Source organism: Hippocampus zosterae, chromosome 6 (genome assembly GCF_025434085.1).
Source record: "Hippocampus zosterae strain Florida chromosome 6, ASM2543408v3, whole genome shotgun sequence".
NCBI lineage: Eukaryota > Metazoa > Chordata > Actinopteri > Syngnathiformes > Syngnathidae > Hippocampus > Hippocampus zosterae.
In genome coordinates this window covers 23,314,625-23,334,900 of record NC_067456.1, presented here as the reverse complement: position 1 = coordinate 23,334,900, position 20,276 = coordinate 23,314,625, and the positions used below count along the sequence as shown (strand labels likewise).

General features: G+C 41.5%; 2 protein-coding genes across 5 annotated transcripts; one reads left to right on the top strand and one right to left on the bottom strand.

Moving 5' to 3' along the window:
• Positions 1 to 2,296: 2,296 nt before the first annotated feature.
• fam151b (family with sequence similarity 151 member B) lies at positions 2,297 to 13,014 on the bottom strand. 4 transcript variants are annotated; one of them, XM_052068349.1, is made up of 6 exons: positions 12,563 to 13,008; positions 12,383 to 12,417; positions 9,434 to 9,593; positions 9,132 to 9,349; positions 7,167 to 7,302; positions 2,297 to 4,145 (listed from the first exon to the last, which is right to left on the bottom strand). In XM_052068349.1, exons 3-6 carry the CDS (start codon positions 9,580 to 9,582, stop codon positions 3,998 to 4,000), a joined length of 651 nt encoding a protein of 216 aa, XP_051924309.1. In that variant the 5' UTR covers positions 9,583 to 9,593; positions 12,383 to 12,417; positions 12,563 to 13,008; the 3' UTR covers positions 2,297 to 3,997. The 4 variants fall into 4 exon arrangements, with proteins under 4 accessions (XP_051924309.1, XP_051924310.1, XP_051924308.1 ...); XM_052068350.1 differs by having other exon boundaries at positions 12,383 to 12,414; XM_052068348.1 differs by lacking the exon at positions 12,383 to 12,417 and having other exon boundaries at positions 2,297 to 4,058; positions 12,563 to 13,014.
• Positions 13,015 to 18,444: 5,430 nt separating this feature from the next.
• Positions 18,445 to 19,467, top strand: LOC127602304 (uncharacterized). The gene has a single exon (XM_052068387.1). The coding sequence runs from the start codon at positions 18,817 to 18,819 to the stop codon at positions 19,273 to 19,275; it is 459 nt and encodes a 152-aa protein (XP_051924347.1). The 5' UTR covers positions 18,445 to 18,816; the 3' UTR covers positions 19,276 to 19,467.
• The last annotated feature ends 809 nt before the right edge of the window (positions 19,468 to 20,276 follow it).

Genomic DNA, 20,276 nt, shown 5'->3' with positions numbered 1-20,276 from the left:
CCTTATCAATGCCAATGTCTCCTTTTCGATTGTAGTTTAGTTGATGGGTGTGAAATTTCAAAGTAAGACAGTGGTCTAATTAACCCCCAGTCATCATTCTGCAGAAGGACCCCCCAGCCCCAATATGGCTCGCATCTACCTCTACTTGGAATAGCTGATCAAGTCAAGGAGCTGCCAAGACAGCTTACCTGGTCAAGATGCTAACAAGCAAGGAACCATTCAAACTTAACCTCAAGCTTGGGTAGGTGGGTAAATGAGGCAACCACAGTAGAAATGTTGGAGCAAAGGTTTCTATAATAACCCACCATTTCCCCAAAAAAACACATAACCACTCTGTCTTGGCGACAGGAAGTGGGAACTGCTCGAACTTTGGCTCTCACCGGCTGGACTAGCTCTTGGCCCACTATCTTTCCCAAATATGTAACCGTGGCTTATGCAAAATCACATTTTGCCAAGTTAAATCTGAGGTTAGCCTCTCTAAAACATGTTAGCAAATACGTTTCACAGGCTGCTGCCAGGTTTCACTATGTACAACCACCTCAAGTCAACTGTATTTATGGAGCACTTTCAAACAGCCATCGTTGCATACAAAGTGCTGTACATGGAGCAATCTAACAACGTTGTCCAAGAAAACTGCAACGCCCTTCAACCCTGAAACCACTCAATATTTATTAACCGCTGAAAGGTTGCAGGTTCAATTCTGAGTCCAAAATTCATGACCTTATAAGCATCAAGACCTGATGGGGTGAAATCTCTTAAACACAAGAAATCAGTGGAACCTTCCAGTATCCCTTCAACAGAAGAGCAGTGGGATTTGCTCTTCTGTTGCATCCATACAATCCTCCATCCTGGTCAGTGGCAATGAATCACTCTGGTTCAGTCACAGAATTAACCTTTCTATATCGTGGATATCGTGATATACTTTTTAGTCATATTCACCGAGCCGGAGCACAAACATAAGTGCCAATTACAAGAATATTGCAAACAAATCTGTTGCTTTATCACATCACTTTGTTTCATTCTTCGGGCAGTAGGGGAGGGACACCCTGAATTTGTTGCTAGCCTATCGCAGGGCAAACATAGACAAACAACCATTCACGCTCACATTTATACCGATGGACAATTTAGAGTGTTACATTAACTTGCCATGATTGTTTTTGGAACTGGAGTACCTGCAGAAAACCCACAGAGGCACAGGAAAAATATGCAAATTCAAGACATGCTAACCAGTTGACCACCATTGCCGCTTGATCAAGAATTTTTTGTTGTTGTAAATATTGATACTTATTATTGGGCACTCTGGATCGAAATAGTCAATATTTTGTATTGATCCACCCATCCCTAATTGATAGAGTGGGACTCGCATGTACATAAACAGCAAGAAGGAAGGAGAGTTACGTTTTCAAGGTGGAACTGCAGTGTTTGAATTTATCAAATTTTTAATCTATTTTGAATTTGTGTCAGCCAAAAACAAAAAATGTTAAGGTTTGTTGCCAACAGTCTTATCTATGTCACTTCAAAAAACATTAAACGTTTAAAGAAAAAAAAAAAGGGGATCTCAGGGCAATATGCCTTCAAAGTCACACCAGATTGGATGACTGCAGAAGGGCCCCTAATTTATAAACATATTTATAAACAATGTACATTATAAATGTTGGGGTTTGACATTCCATTAATAGTTACACATGTTAACTAAAAAATAAATTAGAAATCTTGAAAATGTTATTTTTGTTATGTGAAGTCTGGAATTATGTTAGAGGAATCTAGGAGCTAAATTGTATCATGTTTAAAGTTTCATTTAATCTGGGCACATCTAAACGTTTGGGTGCATATCCAGCACCCCCAAATGCCTACCACACAAAGGCGCCGGCCATCTGGCCGGCGGGCTGTTAAAGTCCACACTAACACGTTAATACAGGTGGGCGACCACAAGGGAGAAGGCGAAACTCGGACACAAAAGGAAAAACAGGTAACCAATCACTACTGAGGGGCCCGACCGGGGGTGCGCTATGCAAATATCGGGGCAGTGTTTTTCTTGTATTTTGCATGTTACAATAAAATGTAGAACTCGCGGAGACGGGACTTTGAGTGTGATCGCGGAGCAACAACCGTCGTTCGCTCTCAGAGGTCCGCTTCCGCCGATATTGAAGACAACTTTCCTGTGTGCCGAGTCGTTTCTTTAACTTTGTCCGAGAAAATCTCTGACAAATTATTATTACAGTATTGATTATTATGTGAAGTCCTGCCAAGATGTATTATTCCTTTTAATTAAAATAATTCTGGTCAGTCACAAAGGTTGTCTTCATATCATTTTTAATAAAAACAAACTTTATTCAGACGCAGTTAAAAACGCACCTCCAATTAAGTGGCAAAACAGCATCACTTTTTGTTAAGCGGCGTAGTCGATAACTGCTGACTACAATGATCAAAGTATTGTAATCTAAGTTACTTTTTCAAGCAAGTCATCAGTAAAGTAACTATGTGACTTTTTAAATCAAGTTATCAAGAAAGGACCCGTTTTTTAAAAGTAACTATCACTACTTTCTACCGCCTTTATTAAGATAAGATATCCTTTATTCGTCCCACAATGGGGAAATTTACAGCCTCCAGCAGCAAGAATGTATGTAGAAAGAAGAAAGGACAAAGAAAAAAAAAACAACAAACATCTTTCAATTAAATACAATATGAACACAAATGGATAGATCGCAGTACTATTTACAATTTACCTTCCCATCATTTAATTATTATTATTATTATGATTGTTATTTTTTATTCATCAGCCTGACAGCAGTCGGTAGGAACGAGCGTCGGTATCTCTCCTTCTTGCAGCACGGGTGTAACAGTCTCTGGCTGAAGGAGCTACCAAGTGCTGTCAGGGCGGGCTGGAGGGCGTGGGAGGGACTGGCCATCATAGCTTTTAGCTTAGTTAGCATCCTTCTGTTGCCCACCTCCTCCAGAGTGTCACTGGAGCAACCCAGGACAGAACTGGCCTTCCTGACCAGTCGCTCCAGTCTCTTTCTGTCCCGGGCCGAGATGCTGCCTGACCAGCAGACAATGCCATAATGGATGGCCGAGGCCACCACCGAGTTATAGAACGTCCGATTTGTCTTACTGTTTATTGTGCATGTTAAATTGCTTCATGTACAGCACTTTGTATGTAGCGATGGCTGTTTGAAAGTGCTCTATAAATACTGTTGACTTGACTATTCTATCCACAGTGATTGTATTACAATGCAGTGCGGTGCCCCTAGTGGTGGAAGTAGTTAAAACCACCCAAAATTGCATTACAGTAAAGTGCCCCTGGTGGCAGAAGTAGTTAAACCCACCCAAAAAGTCAGTGGGGTAGCCATTTTGATTCATAACAGTGGAGAGGTGTGATCACATCCACTTCCATCCTCTTTCGACAAGTTGAGGCACAATCTCTTTACTCTTCTGCCCTAAACATGCGCTCATGTTTCCAGAGGTTAGCAAAGCTTCACTATTCAAATGATTCAACAATGTACCTAAAATCTCTCCCAAAGACAGTCGGCGTCTTCAAGAGCTTGCAGACCTTCTTCTGGAAGTAGAAACTGCAAAGAACGAAGGTTTCCTGCCTGGCCTCAGTTTCCTTGACTCAGCTAGAGGCATAGATTCAATTGTTGAGAAGCTTCCAAACAACCTCCAGGAAACATGGGTCATTCAAGGGACCAAATATAACAGAGAGAACTTTGTCCATTGTCCACCATACTCCTTTTTCGTAAACTTTGTGAACAGTTACGCAGAAATGAAGATGGATCCCAGTTTTGCCTTCCAAGGCTCCAAAACAGCACTCTTCAAAGATGATGAGAAACCTCCCATCAGGCAGTGGAAGGGCAGGACTCCCATCTCGGTAACTATCACAACACCGCCTGAAAATAAAAAAAAATAAAAAATCAATCAATTAATTAAAAAGTATTACAATACACATCCAGAGGTTTGAAGGCTCTCATTTTCAGCCTGACTATTGATTGCTGATGTATCATCTTTGTAAAGTCTTTGTCAGCTCTGTCCTTAGGGCTTCTGGTAGGTCATAGCAGATCCTGTTGACATCAAAACATGTTCTGTAAGGCAGCAGGTCCTCCACTTTTAATTTATCCTTCTGGCCAGTCCACACTGTTAGAGAATACCTGCACACAACAAAAGTGTATAATCATTTTTGAGCACATCAATGGGCTATTAAAGTGTCACTTGTAATTCCTCAAGTATGATGGAAGCAAGTTTCCCCACTGTTGCTCAAGTAATTGATGGAGCCCAGTTATTCTACCCCTACTCAGTGATGATGTTTAGAATTGTGAGTATTATTAATAATTATAACAACAAAATAAAATGAATGTCCTTGTGTTCTTTCATCAAAAATATAAAAGTATGAAAGCAAAGGCTTTCTATATTAAAAAAAAATAACAATTTGACCTTTTGGGTCACAAACTCGGTCACAAAAGGGGAATGAATAATTCGGGAACAGCGGTTGAACAACAAAAGACGAGTTGAGAACACCTGTCGCGCCCAGGCAACATTGGCCATCCGCAAAGTCTGCAACATGTTAATTCAATGTAGACCAGACAGAAAAGGCGCCAACGTACTGGTGGTTCGAGGTTGAAAAACAGGTAACCAATCACTACTGAGGGGCCCGACCGGAGGTGCGGTATGCCAATATCGGGGGCAGTGTTTTCATTGTATGTTACAATAAAAGTCTGAATTGGCGGGAGGAGAGCTTGGGTGTGTGATCGCAGAGCAACTAAACCGTCGTTCGCTTTCAGAGATCCGCTCCCGCCGATATTGAAGACAATTTTCCTGTGTACCGAGACATTTCTTTAACTTTGTCCGAGAAAATTTCTGACATTGGCGGATACAAGTGTCCAAGTGTTTGTAGGCATTTCACCTCCTGCAAAAATCTGATTTTGGCAAAAGGAAAAATGAATGAAGCAGTTATGTTGTCAGTGTGACCATATTTGCTTGATTCTGAAGACGGCTTGCAGGTGCTCATCCCTTCGGTGACTTCCATGTGATGTTTTGGTCAAATTTCTCTTGGAAAACAATTTTGGAGAAAGAATATCCTTGTGAACAAAAGTGCGTTGATGTCTGAACCATCTACACGGATGAAGAATGACTAATAGTGACGGAGCGACAGTTATTATAGTGCACGTACATAAAGGACACATTCATATGAGCTGTATTCCTGTGACGCTTCACTGGGCAAAACGAAGCCGTTTCTGCACCGTGACTGATTGAATGAATCATCACATCCTCTTATCTACATTCACCTTTTCCACTTTGTACCGCACTACTCACGTAAATCACAATGGGAGGCTCAGTTTGAGCCACCCACACAGTCTGTGGGCCAAAGAACACATCGCCTTGTTGTTCCACATACTAACTAGATGTTTGTCAAGGCTACATGTGGGCAAAGTGTCTGTGCCAACTTTATTTCAACACCAAACAGGTAATACCAGTTTGCACCATTGCATTGCAAAGGTGACATTAGATTCAACTCATCATCATCGGCATAAATCTGGCAAATTATTAAGGAGTTTGAATGACTGATTTGATCATTCTTGCCACAGTGGAATGATAACACAACACACAATTTCAATAGTATTGCCGTTTGACTATTCCTCTCAGCAGAATCGGTCGAACCCATTTCTAGTACTTGGTTTTCGGGCACTGTCCCCACTTTTGAAGCACAGTCCATCGACAAACAGTACTTAAAATAGGGTCGATGTCGGCATTTTGGAAATACCATTCCAGAAGCTGCTTCATGCATTCCAAAACCAGTTTTAAGATGTGTTTGGGATCGCCATCGGTTGGAACATTCAACTCTGTTCTGTCAAAAGCATTGATGGTTGGTTCTTGGACATTCTCACCCAAAAGAAGGACAATTACCTCGACTGTTAAAACTCAGACACCATTGGTGTTCCAAACACATGATCCAAAACGCATATTAACCCTTTCAGGGACAGCGGTTTCTGCAGTGGACAGCTTATCATATCATGTTATCAGGTTACAGGGTGTATGAAAGGGTTAAGAACAGTTTTGAAATGGATACTACTGGATAGAATTAAGCTTCTTAAATGGCCTAACCTCAATGGGTTTTATTTGGAAAAAGGTAAAAAATCATCGGCATCCTGTACAAAACCAAGGATGTGCTGCATAAGAAGACATGATATACATTATATTGTTCATTATTATAACCATAATGACATACTGTGTGGAAATAAGGGAAACGCCTATAAAAAGGAAGCACGTTATGGCTAATACCCAATTTAATCTGACACAGGGACAGTCGTGTTAAGAAGCTAGCATTAGCACACACACGCTACCCGTGTGAGTTTGATGTAATGCAATGCCCATTTAGTACGACAATATATTGTCGTGTCTACTTATGGATGACGGAAGCATGAGTAAGTGGTGCTTGACCATCTGAAAAGAAACACGTTGTGAATGATGCCCGAATTAATTTCTGACAGGTTGTGCCTGGAAGCTAGCCCGAGGTAGCACACACATGTTATGGCGTGTGTTTTGATATAACATTGTCAGACGATGTCCTGGTTGGGACGCCAACATAACCCAGTTCGTTACAATATACGAATTTATAGTGCTGAAAAAAAAAATTAAAAAAATCTTTCCACCTAATCTATAACTTTTTTTTTTTCGTTTCAGGTGCATACTACCTTTTAATTGTGTAGGTCAATTTACTACTTTTAAATTATGCATACAATGAAGGAAAAACAAAACAATTTGGATACAATTTAAATACAAACAGTTTGTTGTAGAGTTTTCTTAATAGTTTTGGGGTCCATTTTAAAATCCAATGATTATTTACAGGAAAAAAAAAATTAAGGCCACAGTATTGCCTTAAATTTAACTTGCTCCATCATTTATAATCATGTCATGGAAGCTGCAGAGTTTAATCAAAGTTGAATGTACTCTCACCTTAATTGTTAGAAATTTGTAGATACCTAAAACTATTCATGCTCTCTAATGTTATGCCACGTTACGGTTTGATTCGATTAGTCGGCTACCGCTAACCTCGACTACTGTTAATGATTAGTCAACTCGCAAAATAATCATTTGTGGCAGCCCTAATCTCAAGTGACTATTTAATAAACATTACAACAACAACAAATGAAGTGTGTGTGAGAGCCAGTCACCTGTCCGACTGTTGCAGCAGCCATGTGAGCTCAGAGACAGACTGGGCCAAAAGGGCCGCCCGTACTGGGAAGGTGACAAGATGTTCCAGGCTTTGACATATGTCCTGCATCTCATGCACCATTTCCCAATTGTAACCTGAAAAAGATTACAATATTTATGTTAATCAAGGGATGCCACAAACCAATCCTTTTAAAATCAATGATGGCATTGAGTACTGCATCAATTCCTCGTGTAATCGACCCCGCTACCCGGATCAGAAAATGGATGGATGGATTTGCCACAATAATTACACTCACACTCGATCACTGTTTAATGATGGATGGAACAATCAATGCTAAGCTAACTTAGCTAAGCTTTAACATGGACCGAGACAAATTTAACTGGTAACAACAATTTAATGTTTACATATTGTCACGTTATGGCATTATTAGGAGGTGGATTAGATCACTAAATACCCATTGAAGGCTCAGGTCCAAAACTCATTGCCCACCATTGAGATAGATGGATAAACGTTAAACTCAACTCAACTGTATACTCTTCAATTTGTCTTAATTATACCCCAACCTAATTTTTTTAGATTATTTTGACCTTCTTTTTGTTACTAACCCCAACCTTTTATTTTTGTGAGGTCCAAGTCATTTTGGCCACTTAAGTTTTTTTATTTCTCAAGCTACATCAAAATTGTTCAAGTGCTTAACTGTTCAATCTTCCAAAAAACACATTAAAATGACTTGTTTACAACGCCCTCGACTGCCTGTGAGAAAGTGCAAGTTAAACCTGCAAGAGAATTACAGCATTGAAACACCAATGAATGTAAAAAAAAATAATTAAAAATCCATTGACTAAATAATACATCAAACATCATATAAAGTTCATGTGAGGAAAGCCTCCGCGGTGAATATTTGTTCTGCTTATATGACCAATTTCTGATAAATATCAGCCTCCAATGTCATAGTAGGCAGTATAAAAGTCGTGCAAATATACATACCATAAATCCAAACAGCCAAGAGACTAGCACTAACCACTTAGAGCAGGGGTGCTCAAACTTTTTGAATCGAAGATCTACTTTTTGATCAACTAACCTCCCGGGATCTACCATTAGCGGCACGCGCGCATGCACGCAACCCCCCCACCCCCACCCCCCCACACACACACAGCCTGATGAGAAACAGCCTGAAACTGAGGCATGCGACGCACTTTTGCAGCCTGTTAACTATAGGTAGCGCACACGTACCGTTTTAAAGTGCTTCCCTGGGCCCTCCTAGATTCCTATTCTTTGCTCGTGCCCTCGGTGAAGTGTACACGAAGCGAACTCTGAATGAGAATAATGATGATAAAAGATAGAGCGCAACAGTTCTGATCACAAGCTGCAATTGCAGACTGCTGAGAGCCAACAACCTCTGGTGACGTAATCACGCGCCACCATAAATTCAAGATTTACCTGCTTTATTTTATTTTTAAATACTTTTTGGGTGAAAATTAGATTGATAAGATGATTAGGGTGCAGTATACGTTAACACAAAAAAATATATTATTAACATGTACAAAGACACACAAATGGTTGTTTTGTTTTTTTCTCCTCGACACTTCTCGGATCTACTTGGGACCTGTCTTAGATCTACCGGTAGATCAGGATCTACCTAATGGCCACCCCTGACTTGGAGACATTTTTTTTAGGAATCCTGCTGGATGGGAGTCAGATGGAAGTGTTATTATCCACTAGTAGGAAAAATATATATACTTCGGAGAGTTAATGAGGAAAAGTAATGTAGCTGACTTCCAAAATGGGAGCGATACAGGAGTGGGAGTCATTCTGAACGGGAGCAGGACAGGATGGGAGTTTTTTTTTCACACAGACGAGACAGGATCTTTTTTTTTCTCCAGGACAGGAAACATTTCTTGTGGGAGCGGGATGGGAGAGGAGTGTAAATCTCCTCCCGTGTCACTCTCTAATGCACACTCACCTGGATTATCAATCCCTGCAGTCCATTTTGTGGTCCAGCCAAGGGAGAGTACAATGTTAGTGGGAAGAGTCTTTACAGCAGCCAGGAATGCGTGAGGCTCCAATGGTTTGGTCTGACTTCCAGGTCCAGGAAGGATGTCAGCATTGATCCACACAGGAGAGGTCATTTGAGCCAGCACTTCTTTCAACGGGGCCATAGAAATAGACACCGCCTCTAGGCTGTTAGGAAGAACCAAAATGGGTTAGCTAGCATCATGTCAGCTCTCACCACTTTGAAAGCCACATAATCTGATTACGTCTCACCTCTTGAAGTCGAGTTTGATCCCCTTGTCATGCAACTTGACACATTCAAGCCATTCCTTCAGTGTTATGTCACTGTCAGTGTCAGGAGGGTGGCCCATGATTGGCTCCTTAGGGTCATGGCCTCTTACGATTATGTCAGCCTCAATCATATGAGCAGTACCTGAGAGAAAAAGGAGGTTGGCTTATTGGCAATAAGCCAATAAATCAGGGGTCTCCAACGTGGTGCCCGCGAGCACCAGGTAGCCCGTGAGGACCACACCAGTAGCCCGCCAGTGCTAGGATTGTGATTTGCTCGTAGAAATTATGATTTAAAAATGCAAACATGGGCAGTATTATAGATTCTATAGCTACCTATTTAGCTATCTAACTAGCTAGCTACAGTATACATCTAGCTAGCTAATGTTCTAATATTATTAAATGTAATTTGTACAAATGTTATTTCAGACGTGTATCAATTTGGTAGCCCTTCACACAATCAGGACACATGAAGTAGCTCTCACTCTCAAAAAGTTTGGTGACCCCTGCAATAAATTATTGCCCGTGCAGGAGAATATACAGTATATATATATATATAAAAAGGGTGTGGAAAATAATCAATATTAATCGATACATCGATGCGCACGTGCGCGATGCGAGTGCATCGGCTCATTCACTGGGTACGACGCGATTGACGGGTGAAATCGCGATTCATCACGATGCATTGGTGAGTATCGGTAAAATCCGATTCAAGCGCCGTTTTATTCGTGTTAAACGTCACCTATCTGCCTTTTCCTAGGCGTGATGAATGCACCATCATTGCTTTGCGTTTTGTGTTGAATACGGACGGTAGCCGTGCGTCACATACAGTCCAGTACACAACTAGCGAAACATTATGGAAGTTAGCGCAAGCAGCAGCGAGGCAACTACTATATTTAATGCACCCGCAAGATTCAAATGTTATGTTTGGAAATACTACGGCTTCGAAAAGAAAGACGGAAAGCTTGATAAAACCTCCGTAATTTGCAAGGAATGTCGCACTAAGAAGCCATACAACGGCAGCACCACAAATATGCAGACCCACTTAAAACGATGGCACCTCATCACCGACAAGTTTCCCGCCCGCTCCCCCGGTTCCCCGCTCAGTTCCTCGTCGGACACCGGAGAAACTCTTGGCAAACCAGGTCAGGATCAGAAAAAAATAGCCTCTTATTTTGGGAGTCCCCTTGCAACTCACTGTGACCGCGCAATGGCTATAACTAAGGCCACTGCTTATTTCATATGCAAAGACCTCCAGCCTTACAGAGTGGTGGACAACGAGGGTTTCAGACAGCTCGTGCACGTTTTGGAACTCAGGTATAAAATACCAGACAGGTCTGTGTTCTCTTACAAACATATTCCCGATCTGTACAACAAAGTGAGAAGTGAGATTACTGTGTCGCTGAACAGTGCGCAAAGAGTTGCACTTACAGTGGATGGGTGGACATCTTGCGCTACAGATTCTTATTTAAATTAGAGCTGTCAGTTTAGCGCGTTTTTATTGGCATTAATTTAAATGAATTTTAACGGGATTAAAAATTTTCTCGCGAGATTAACGTGGCCCACGTCACAAGCGGATGTTACGTTGCTCTATAAATACACCAGAAACAAAACAACAAGCGTGCTGCAGAAGTCCACGCCCATGTCTGTTTTACCAGCCACGGCAGCTCGAGACACCAAAAACGGAAACTTAAAGAGTTTATGAATGGAAAGTTTACTTTTAAAAAGTTGCCAGATTGCTCCACTGACAAGATCAAAGATACCTGTTCTTCTCTCTCTCTATATATATCATACAGGTACACGATGTATGCCACTGACGCGATTGTTACTTGTTTGGAACTATTTTGTGTGGAAGATTACAGTGTTCTGAGCTTCTCTGTGTTCATCTGAAAGTGACAGCGCGCTGTAGTGGTAGCGACCTAGCGAAAATAAAACGTCTCCAGTGTTGTCATCGAACCAAGTGTAGTCATCCGAAATGAGGTCTACACAAAACCGTAGAGAGACTTCCGCGCAAGAAGGACAAACACAATCAACATAGCCCAACTGTGTTAGGGGGAGTGAAACTCCCCTCTTTCAGAATGGTTTGCCCCAGCAGCACGGGGGAAGTGCGTGCTCTTGTTTGTACGGCCGGAAGTTTTGAATACAGGGCACATAACGAACACTGGTGTCCGGTGTCTCATTATTCTTCAACAAACATATAGAGTTTTATGTTCAATAAACAAACAAACAAACCAAACCAAACCAAACAAACTTGGGAAAAACGAAGTATGCAACCATGGTTTGAATCCACTATAGACTGAGCACTAGTTTACCTTAGATGTGCACTTTATAATGTTATATTGCTCTGTTTTGATTTCATTAAAAAAGCTGTTAAAGCAGCTGTTGTGTGACAAAATATTTTGTTTCACTGTTGTTGATGCACAGTAATATTGTGTGAAAGATTATGCGTGAATAACTGCTCAAAGTGAAAAATATTCATGTAAAATTGAAAATCGAAATTGTTATTTCAGTAAATATTTGCATTTGGCACATGGAAAATGATTCATGATTCCATGTTGATGAGAGCATTAAAATGGGGAGAACTAGGACAAAAAATGTAAAAGGAAATTCTGGGATTCACATCCCTAATATATATGGGTGTGATTATGAGCACCCATGTATGCGTTTACATACAATGTATATTATATATATATATATATTATTGAGCGAGAGACAGAGAGAGAGAGAGAGAGAGAGACGGAGAGAGAGCGAGAGAGAGAGAGAGAGAGATGTCGATATGGATATGTTGCATGTAGTTGTTTGAGGGTTGCGAGGCAGCCTTCAGAATGAGGAGATTTTGATGTATCACATTTACAATGACATACAGACAGCAGAGTGAAAATTACTTTCGTTTCAGGCATTATTTGAATTAGCATTGCGATAATCAAATCGTACATTTTATTGAGCTAGTATGTCTGGTGTTTTCACTGCTGGCAGATAATAAATGGAGGATGATTTGATTACAGAACGGAAGTTTGAGGTGTTAAAGCAGCCCCTCCTGCACATTGATCTCAAACTCTTAAAATACATGGGGTGAGTTTGCTGTAATTCGTTAAGAGATAAGATACGCCTCACCTTGAAGAGCCTTGGCCAGTTTAATCCTGCTGTTCGTTGCGTGTGACCATCTCACTTCGGCTGCGTCTTTCTTTTGTATCTGACCCTGAAAATACTCCACCAGCTGTTCACACATTTTTGACAGCAAATTATACCATTAAATTAAATCCGCGCTGTTTATGAACAGTGTTTAGGACGATTCCACTGGCTACGCACGACTGACATGAGACGTAGAAATAAGGACATACGTAAGATAAGTATCACATTAATAATAATTACCGTGCTGCATACGTTTCACCCGTGGAATAAAAAGTCACTATGACATCGTCTTTGCGAGTTAAACGTTCAAATAACTCACACGTCCCTCCTCGCGCTCCCAAATGATTCAATCCTGCCGGAAGACGGAAAGAGATAAGTGACAAAAAGCGTTCGGAACTCTCACACTCACAGCGCCCTGGTTCTTTTTCGATTGTTTTTTGCATGATCTGTGTCACACTGACCGTACGGAAACCCATGGCGTTTTTTCAGGTTTATTTAGTTACACAAGTCAAGTTAAGTTACGGTAAGTCAACTTTGTCAAATTTGCTCTGTTTGCAACATACACCACGGATGAAATTTATTTCCCCTCAACCACACGAGAGAGAGCAAACATTCAACTGATTCTATGTATTTCCGGTGGCTTTGGGCTTTTAATTAACATTCATGTAAATACCAAATACGTTTATAACGTTATGAACATAAAAAGGGTTAGATTTTGTTATATTCCTTCTTGTGAATGAACCTTACCACACATAAAATTCGATTTGTAGAGATCTTATTCTTTGACGAGTGCGATAACATTTTAGTTGTATAATTTTGTTATATTCCTTCTTGTGAATGAACCTTACCACACATAAAATTCGATTTGTAGAGATCTTATTCTTTGACGAGTGCGATAACATTTTAGTTGTATAATTTCTTCATAATGAGGCAGGAAAAGATGCGATCATAGGAGGTGTCCAGTCTTCCAGAAAAATTGGATAATTGGGCAAGCAAAAAACATGGTCAGTAGTTTCATTGTCATTGTTTCAGAAAGATCATGTAAAGTCTTCAAAAATAGTGTGATCTCAGTAATGGGTTAAATGTTATTCAAAATTGAAAAATGTATTTCCTTCATTTTGGATGTATTGGAAGATTAAAATAGATAGTTCTTAACTTGTTTAGTGTAGCCTCATCAAAGTTGGGTTGAATATTATTTTTCTGAAATATAATTTTTGGAAGACAGAGATAGGGGCACAAATTGCTATGGAAGGACAAAATTAAGAATTTATTACGGTTACGTCTTACCTTACACCTTACCTCTCTGAGCTCATACGCCCCTACACACCTGCCCGGCGCCTCAGGTCTGTGGACCAGAAATTATTATAAGTACCAAGAACTAAACTGAGGCTCAGAGGGGATCGAGCCTTTTCTGTTGCTGGTCCCTCTCTCTGGAATGACCTCCCACTGAACATTCGGCAAGCCTCCTCGCTGCCCATCTTCAAAACCCTCCTCAAAACTCACTTGTATTCTTTGGCATTCGACTCAGCATGACTTAGATTTGGTCTTGGTTTTACTGTTTGTTGCTTTCTACCGCCTTTATTACCGATTTGTCTTACTGTTTATTGTGCATGTTAAATTGCTCCATGTACAGCACTTTGTATGCAGCGATGGCTGTTTGAAAGTGCTCTATAAATACTGTTGACTTGACTTGACGTCTTGATGGCCTGAAATTACGTTTGCACCTAAAATGATCATAAATCAATAAGGCACCATTGTCATCCATCAGTTGTGACAAAGACCCCGCCATGTTCCCCCCAAACCAGGGGTCGGCAACCCAAAATGTTGAAATAGCCAGGACAAAACGAAAAACAAATATGTCTGGAGCCGGAAAAAAAAATAACCAACGTTTCCATGCTCATATAATATAAAAAATAAAAGCCTTCTATAAAACTTACATTTGTTACGTTTCGGGCAACCGAATCAAGTTTGGACCCCAAAGTGTAGACGTCAACAAGGCCTCCGTTGCAAAAATATGTTTTTAATACAAGAATCGCCACGACTATGAGTTAACATAAAGCACTGGTCAAAACAAGGGCCAGAGGGCACAAAAAAAAAAACGAACAACAAAAAGCGCTAGCACAAAAGGCAAGGGAGGAAAATAAGGACCGAAAAAGACAAACAAAAACAATGTATCAAAATACACGCAAGCAAAAGCCAAATCACACAATAAAATCCAATACTTACCAAACCTTTGGTACCGCGAGTTCAAAAGTGAAACACGACGAGATCTATAGCAAGAATATTCTATGAGCATGGAAACGTTGGTTAACCCAAAAGGCATGACTAAATATTCAAAATGGCCCAATGGTGTCTTGAATGCAGTCTTCCATTCGTCCCCCTCCCTAATACGGACCAAATGGTAAGCACTGCGTATATCTAGTTTTGAGAAAACGGTTGCTGATTGAAGGGGGGCAAATGCAGAATCTAATAATGGAAGAGGATATTTGTTTTTTATGGTGATTTCATTTAGTCCCCGATAGTCTACACATGGTCGTAACGACTTTTCTTTCTTTTCGATAAAGAAGAACCCGGCACCCAATGGGGACTTAGATGGCCTAATGAGGCCAGCCGAGAGTGAGCTGTCAATGTATTCCCTTAAAGCCTCTTGTTCTGGCTGTGAAACCTGATAAAGTCGAGAACTCGGTAAGGGAGTCAGTTTGTCCTCTAACGATACATTCAACCTGCGGCAAAACAAGCCACACAGGGTGCGGTCCCCGTAACCACTACGGGCGGCCAGAATACGAAAAGAAATGGAATATTCGGCAAAGGACTGTTTTCCCTGCTGAATAGCGAGTAGCCGTCCTTCAGCCTCCCTTCCCATAACCGGATGGTGGAACATGCGACGAAACTCTGCGACAAACTCAGGGAAGGAAGCCCGAAGCCCGGGTTGAGCATTGCTTATTTCCACTGCCCAAGACGCCGCCTGACCAGTCAACAGGCTCATTATGAATGCCTCCTTGGTTCTATCCTTCTCGTAAGCAGAAGGTTGCTCGTCGAATATTAAAGAGCATTGGTGCAAAAATTGTATACCGAGTCCCGGTTCGCCACCATAGCGAGGGGGGTGAGGGAAATTAGGCTCCCGCCCTACGATCGGGGAAGATAGTATCTCGGTGGCAACCGTAGGTGATCATGAGGTTGGCGTTTCTCGGTGGCTCGTTTGATCCATCCGGGAACTGAAATTATCAAGCTGATGAGCCAGCACGGAGACTGTCTCTCGGAGCTCAGCGAACGCTTGTCCGTGCTGGCCCACCAGTTGTCCCTGACTGGTCAAGGCAGTCATTATCCTGTTTACATCTACAGGATACATTGTGGTCGAAGTATTCTGTTACGTTTCGGGCAAGCCGAATTAAGTTTGGACCCCAAAGTGTAGACGTCAACAAGGCCTCCGTTGCAAAAATATGTTTTTAATACAAAAATCGCCACGACTAAGAGAAAACATAAAGCACTGGTCAAAACAAGGACCACAGGGCACAAAAAACGAACAACAAAAAGCGCTTGCACAAAAGGCAAGAGAGGAAAATAAGGACCGCGAAGACAAACAAAAACAATGTATCAAAAAACACGCAAGCGAAAGCCAAATCACACAATAAAAAACAACACTTACAAAACCATTGGTACAGCGAGTTCAAAAGCGAAACACAACGAGATCTATAGCAAGAATAGTCAAGGACAGGGGTGCCCATTAGGTAGATCCTGATCTACCGGTAGATCTAAGACAGGTCTCAAGTAGATCCGAGGAGTGTCGAGGAGAAAAAAAACACACAACCATTTATGTGTCTTTGTACATGTTAATAATATATTTTTTTGTGTTAATGTACACTGCACCCTAATCATCTTATCAGCCTCATTTTCACCCCAAAAAATATTTAAAACTAAAATAGAGCAGGTAAATCTTGAATTTACGGTGGCGCGTGATTATGTCACCGGAGGTTGTTAGCTCTCAGCAGTCTGCAATTGCAGCTTGTGATCAGAACTGTTGCGCTCTATCTTTTGTCGTCATTATTCTCATTCAGAGTTTGCTTCGTGTACAATTCACCGAGGGCACGAGCAAAGAATAGGAATCTAGGAGGGACCAGGGAAAGGCGTGCGTGCGTGTGTGCGCACGCGCGTGCCGGCAAGGGTAGATCCCGGGAGGTTAGTTGATCGAAAAGTACCGTAGATCTTTGATCCAAAAAGTTTGAGCACCCCTGGTCTAGGAGCATGGAAACAGCAAGGCATAAGCAATACTCCGACAACCAGAAGACAGATTTCGGGTGCTTAAATACGCAGTTCCATAATTGACAGATTGGCAGCAGGTGTGCAGCCAGCAAGTCCGCTCAGTCTGCCACCTGCTGGCCAGGCCCAGAACAGGAACATGATAACAATGAAGGAAACACATGCTGTATGTATGTAGGAGACTGGGCTGTCTCCGAATTGTTTGTTATTCATTCCTTTGTTGTGTGTTCATAAATGCCCCCATAGAATTTATTTTGTAATTACCTCGCTTGATTTTTTGTTTTGGTGCATTATTTTCGCTTTTCTTAGTGTCATGAAATGATCATTAATTTTCGTGTTTTTTTTTTTTTTGGTCTTTAAACGCCCCTCGAGTCGAACAAGAAGAGTGAAGGCACGGAGTCGGACACAGATATGTCTGTGTTTGTCAAGACTGTTAAAAGCCTAAAAGTATGCTTTAAAAAAGACTGTTAAAAGCCTCAATGTATGCTTTAAAAAAACAACACCACTGCTCTCCTTTTTCGGGGCTGCAGCATGTATCTATATCTATTTGAGCTATATTAGCCTACTATCAAAATCTTTTTCTATTTTCAAACATTTTCCAGGGAGCCACAAGATGTCGCTAAAGAACCGCATGCGGCTCTGGAGCCGCGTGTTGCCGACCCCCGCCTCAAACCAGTCCTCTAAAAATCATTTATTTCTCTGTAATATAGCATGTATTATTATTATTATTATTATTATTATGTGTACCCATATTAGCGTGGCACAGTGATCGACTTGTTCGCACGTCTGCCACACAATGCAGAGGTCGCGGGTTGGATTCTGGTTCCAGCCTCCCTGTGTTTCTGAGTCATTTCTGTTACTAGCGCGCACACACACACACACACACACACACACACACACACACACACACACACACACTTACTCCACTTTTCTATTTTCTAAAAGTTCTGTTCATGGCCCAGTTCTGTCAGGCTGGATGCATCCTGCTCACACATTGCGTTACGAAATGCTGAGAACGGCGCAGGTTGTGCTTTCTGGGAATTTTGGAACAGCGTTATCAGACTGATACGAGCCCTGCTGGCATTTAAAAAGATCGAAGTTCTGACAGAGGTGAGAAACCAGACACCAAGAACACAGGTAAGATGAAGGCAAGCACCTTGTCATACTGCCTGCTTTTACCACTGTTATTATTGCTGTGTACCGGTCCTACTTTCACAACTAAAACACAAGTGTGATTCATTTTATTTGTGAAATAATGTATCTTGAGGCGGCCCGGTGGTCCAGTGGTTAGCGTGTTGACCTCACAGTGAAGAGCTTGCAGGTTCAATTCCGGCCAGCCTCGGCCTTCCTGTGTGAAGTTTGCATGTTCTCCCCGTGTCTGCGTGTTTTCTCCAGGTAATCCGGTTTCATCCCACATTCCAAAAACATGCGTGGCAGACTGATTGAACACTTTAAATTGTCCCTAGGTGTGAGTGTGAGCATGGATGCTTGTTTGTTTCTGTATGCCCTGCGATTGTCTGGCAACCGGTTCAGGGTGTCTCCGCCTAGTGCCCGAAGACAGCTCGGATAGGCTCCGGCACCCCCCGCGACCCTAGTGAGGATCAAGCGGATCAGAAAATGGATGGATGGATGTATCGAGTTTTAAAAAATGATAAATTGGGGAAATCAAAATCTTAAATTAAACTATAGTTTATACAATGAGTTGAGGATTAAATCGAACCATCAGTGTGATTTGGAAGATTGGTGTTCTGATTATTGAGAAAGGCTTACCTTTCAAAGGTGTACTAATTTCTGGAGAAAAATGTTGTTAACCAAACACAATTTCAGAGTTACCGGTATTTACCTGTTAAATTTTCAGTCATTGTGCGAGATAAGTTTGAGCTGATGTACATGCAAAAGAGTATCTTCTTGAAATCTTAATGTCATGCTTTTTACACATTCAATTATAATCATAACAGTCATCATTCTAAAAAGGATACATGAATTTACTCCTCCTCTCCTTCCTACCACTAACATGCAATTCTCCATTCACCTTCACAGTCATGGCCTCAAGTCTGTCCCTCCTTCTTCTGGTGCTATGTGCTCTTCCTGTGACGCAGGCCCAGCTCAAGGTGTTTAACTTGCGTGCCACTGGCCTCCCCTCTGACATTTTGGGGATCACAGATGGCTACGTCAAGGTGTTTTGTGGCTCCGCCACTCTGGGCAAAACAGCTGTCCGGAAGGACACTGTTAACCCTTGGTGGGAGGAGGAGTTCTCCTATTTCAACGCCCAGGAGCATGACGTCTTGAGGCTTGAGGTTTATGACAGGGATTTGGTCTTTGATGACCAGCTGGGAGTGTGCCAGAGACAGATCCGACCTGGAACCCACGAGCACGACTGCTTCCTGCCAAAAGGTGGCACCCTCCATTATGCCTACACCTTGAAGCAACACAATTAATAAGCATTGAAGATGAGATTCTTTTGCAAGTTTGCATCCTTCCCACAGAGGACTTCTGAAGAAAGGATGCTGTGGATATTTGACTGCAGTCATTCACAAATCCTTGTTTACCAACAAATACACAATATTATTGGTTTTTTCTGCTGTTGTCAATACTGTCAAACACAAATAAAGTCTGGTTCAACAATCAAATGACAAATGACATTATGTTATGGCACGATCAAATGTTCCTGTCAAACTTAGAATCAACTTCAAAATACTTCTCTATACATTCAAAGCCATCCATAACCTTGCGCCCCCCAGATCTTCTTAAAATCTCCATTCCCTCTCGCTCACTCAGGTCCTCATCCTCCCTCCACCTTTTTCTACCCTCTGCCCGTCTCAGTACAATGGGGTTCAGAGCCTTCAGTCGCTCTGCCCCCAAACTCTGAAACTCACTTCCTCCCAACATTCGTAATATTGACTCTCTTTCCTTATACAAAACCCAGCTCAAAACCCACCTATTCAGACTTGCCTACCCGCCTTAAATCTTTATTTATTATTTTATCTGTGTTTTACTATTGGTCTTGGCTGTACAGTGTCCTTGAGTGTTGTGAAAGGCGCTTACAAATGTGATGTATTATTATTATTATTATAAATGGCCACGGTGACACAGTGGCACACAATGAGCATTTCCTACTTTGCAAAGTTGAATGAACTCAGAAATAACACTGAGAGCTAGGTACCATATTTCTGTGATTGCAATGTAAATTTATAGCTCCAACTTGTTGCTGATTGTGTTCATTAAAGTATAGCTACTTAATCAGAAGAGCAAACTTACAAATACCCGTTCATTAATCAGCAATATCAAGGCATGCCATCACTGGCACAGTGATGGCATGCCTCTTAAAATAAGAAAGGTGGCAGGTGATGTGGTCACAGGTGACAGGTTAACACTTTGAGCTTAGTATGACGGAGCATGGTGGGCGACTGATTAGCACGCCTGCCACCCAGTGCAGAGC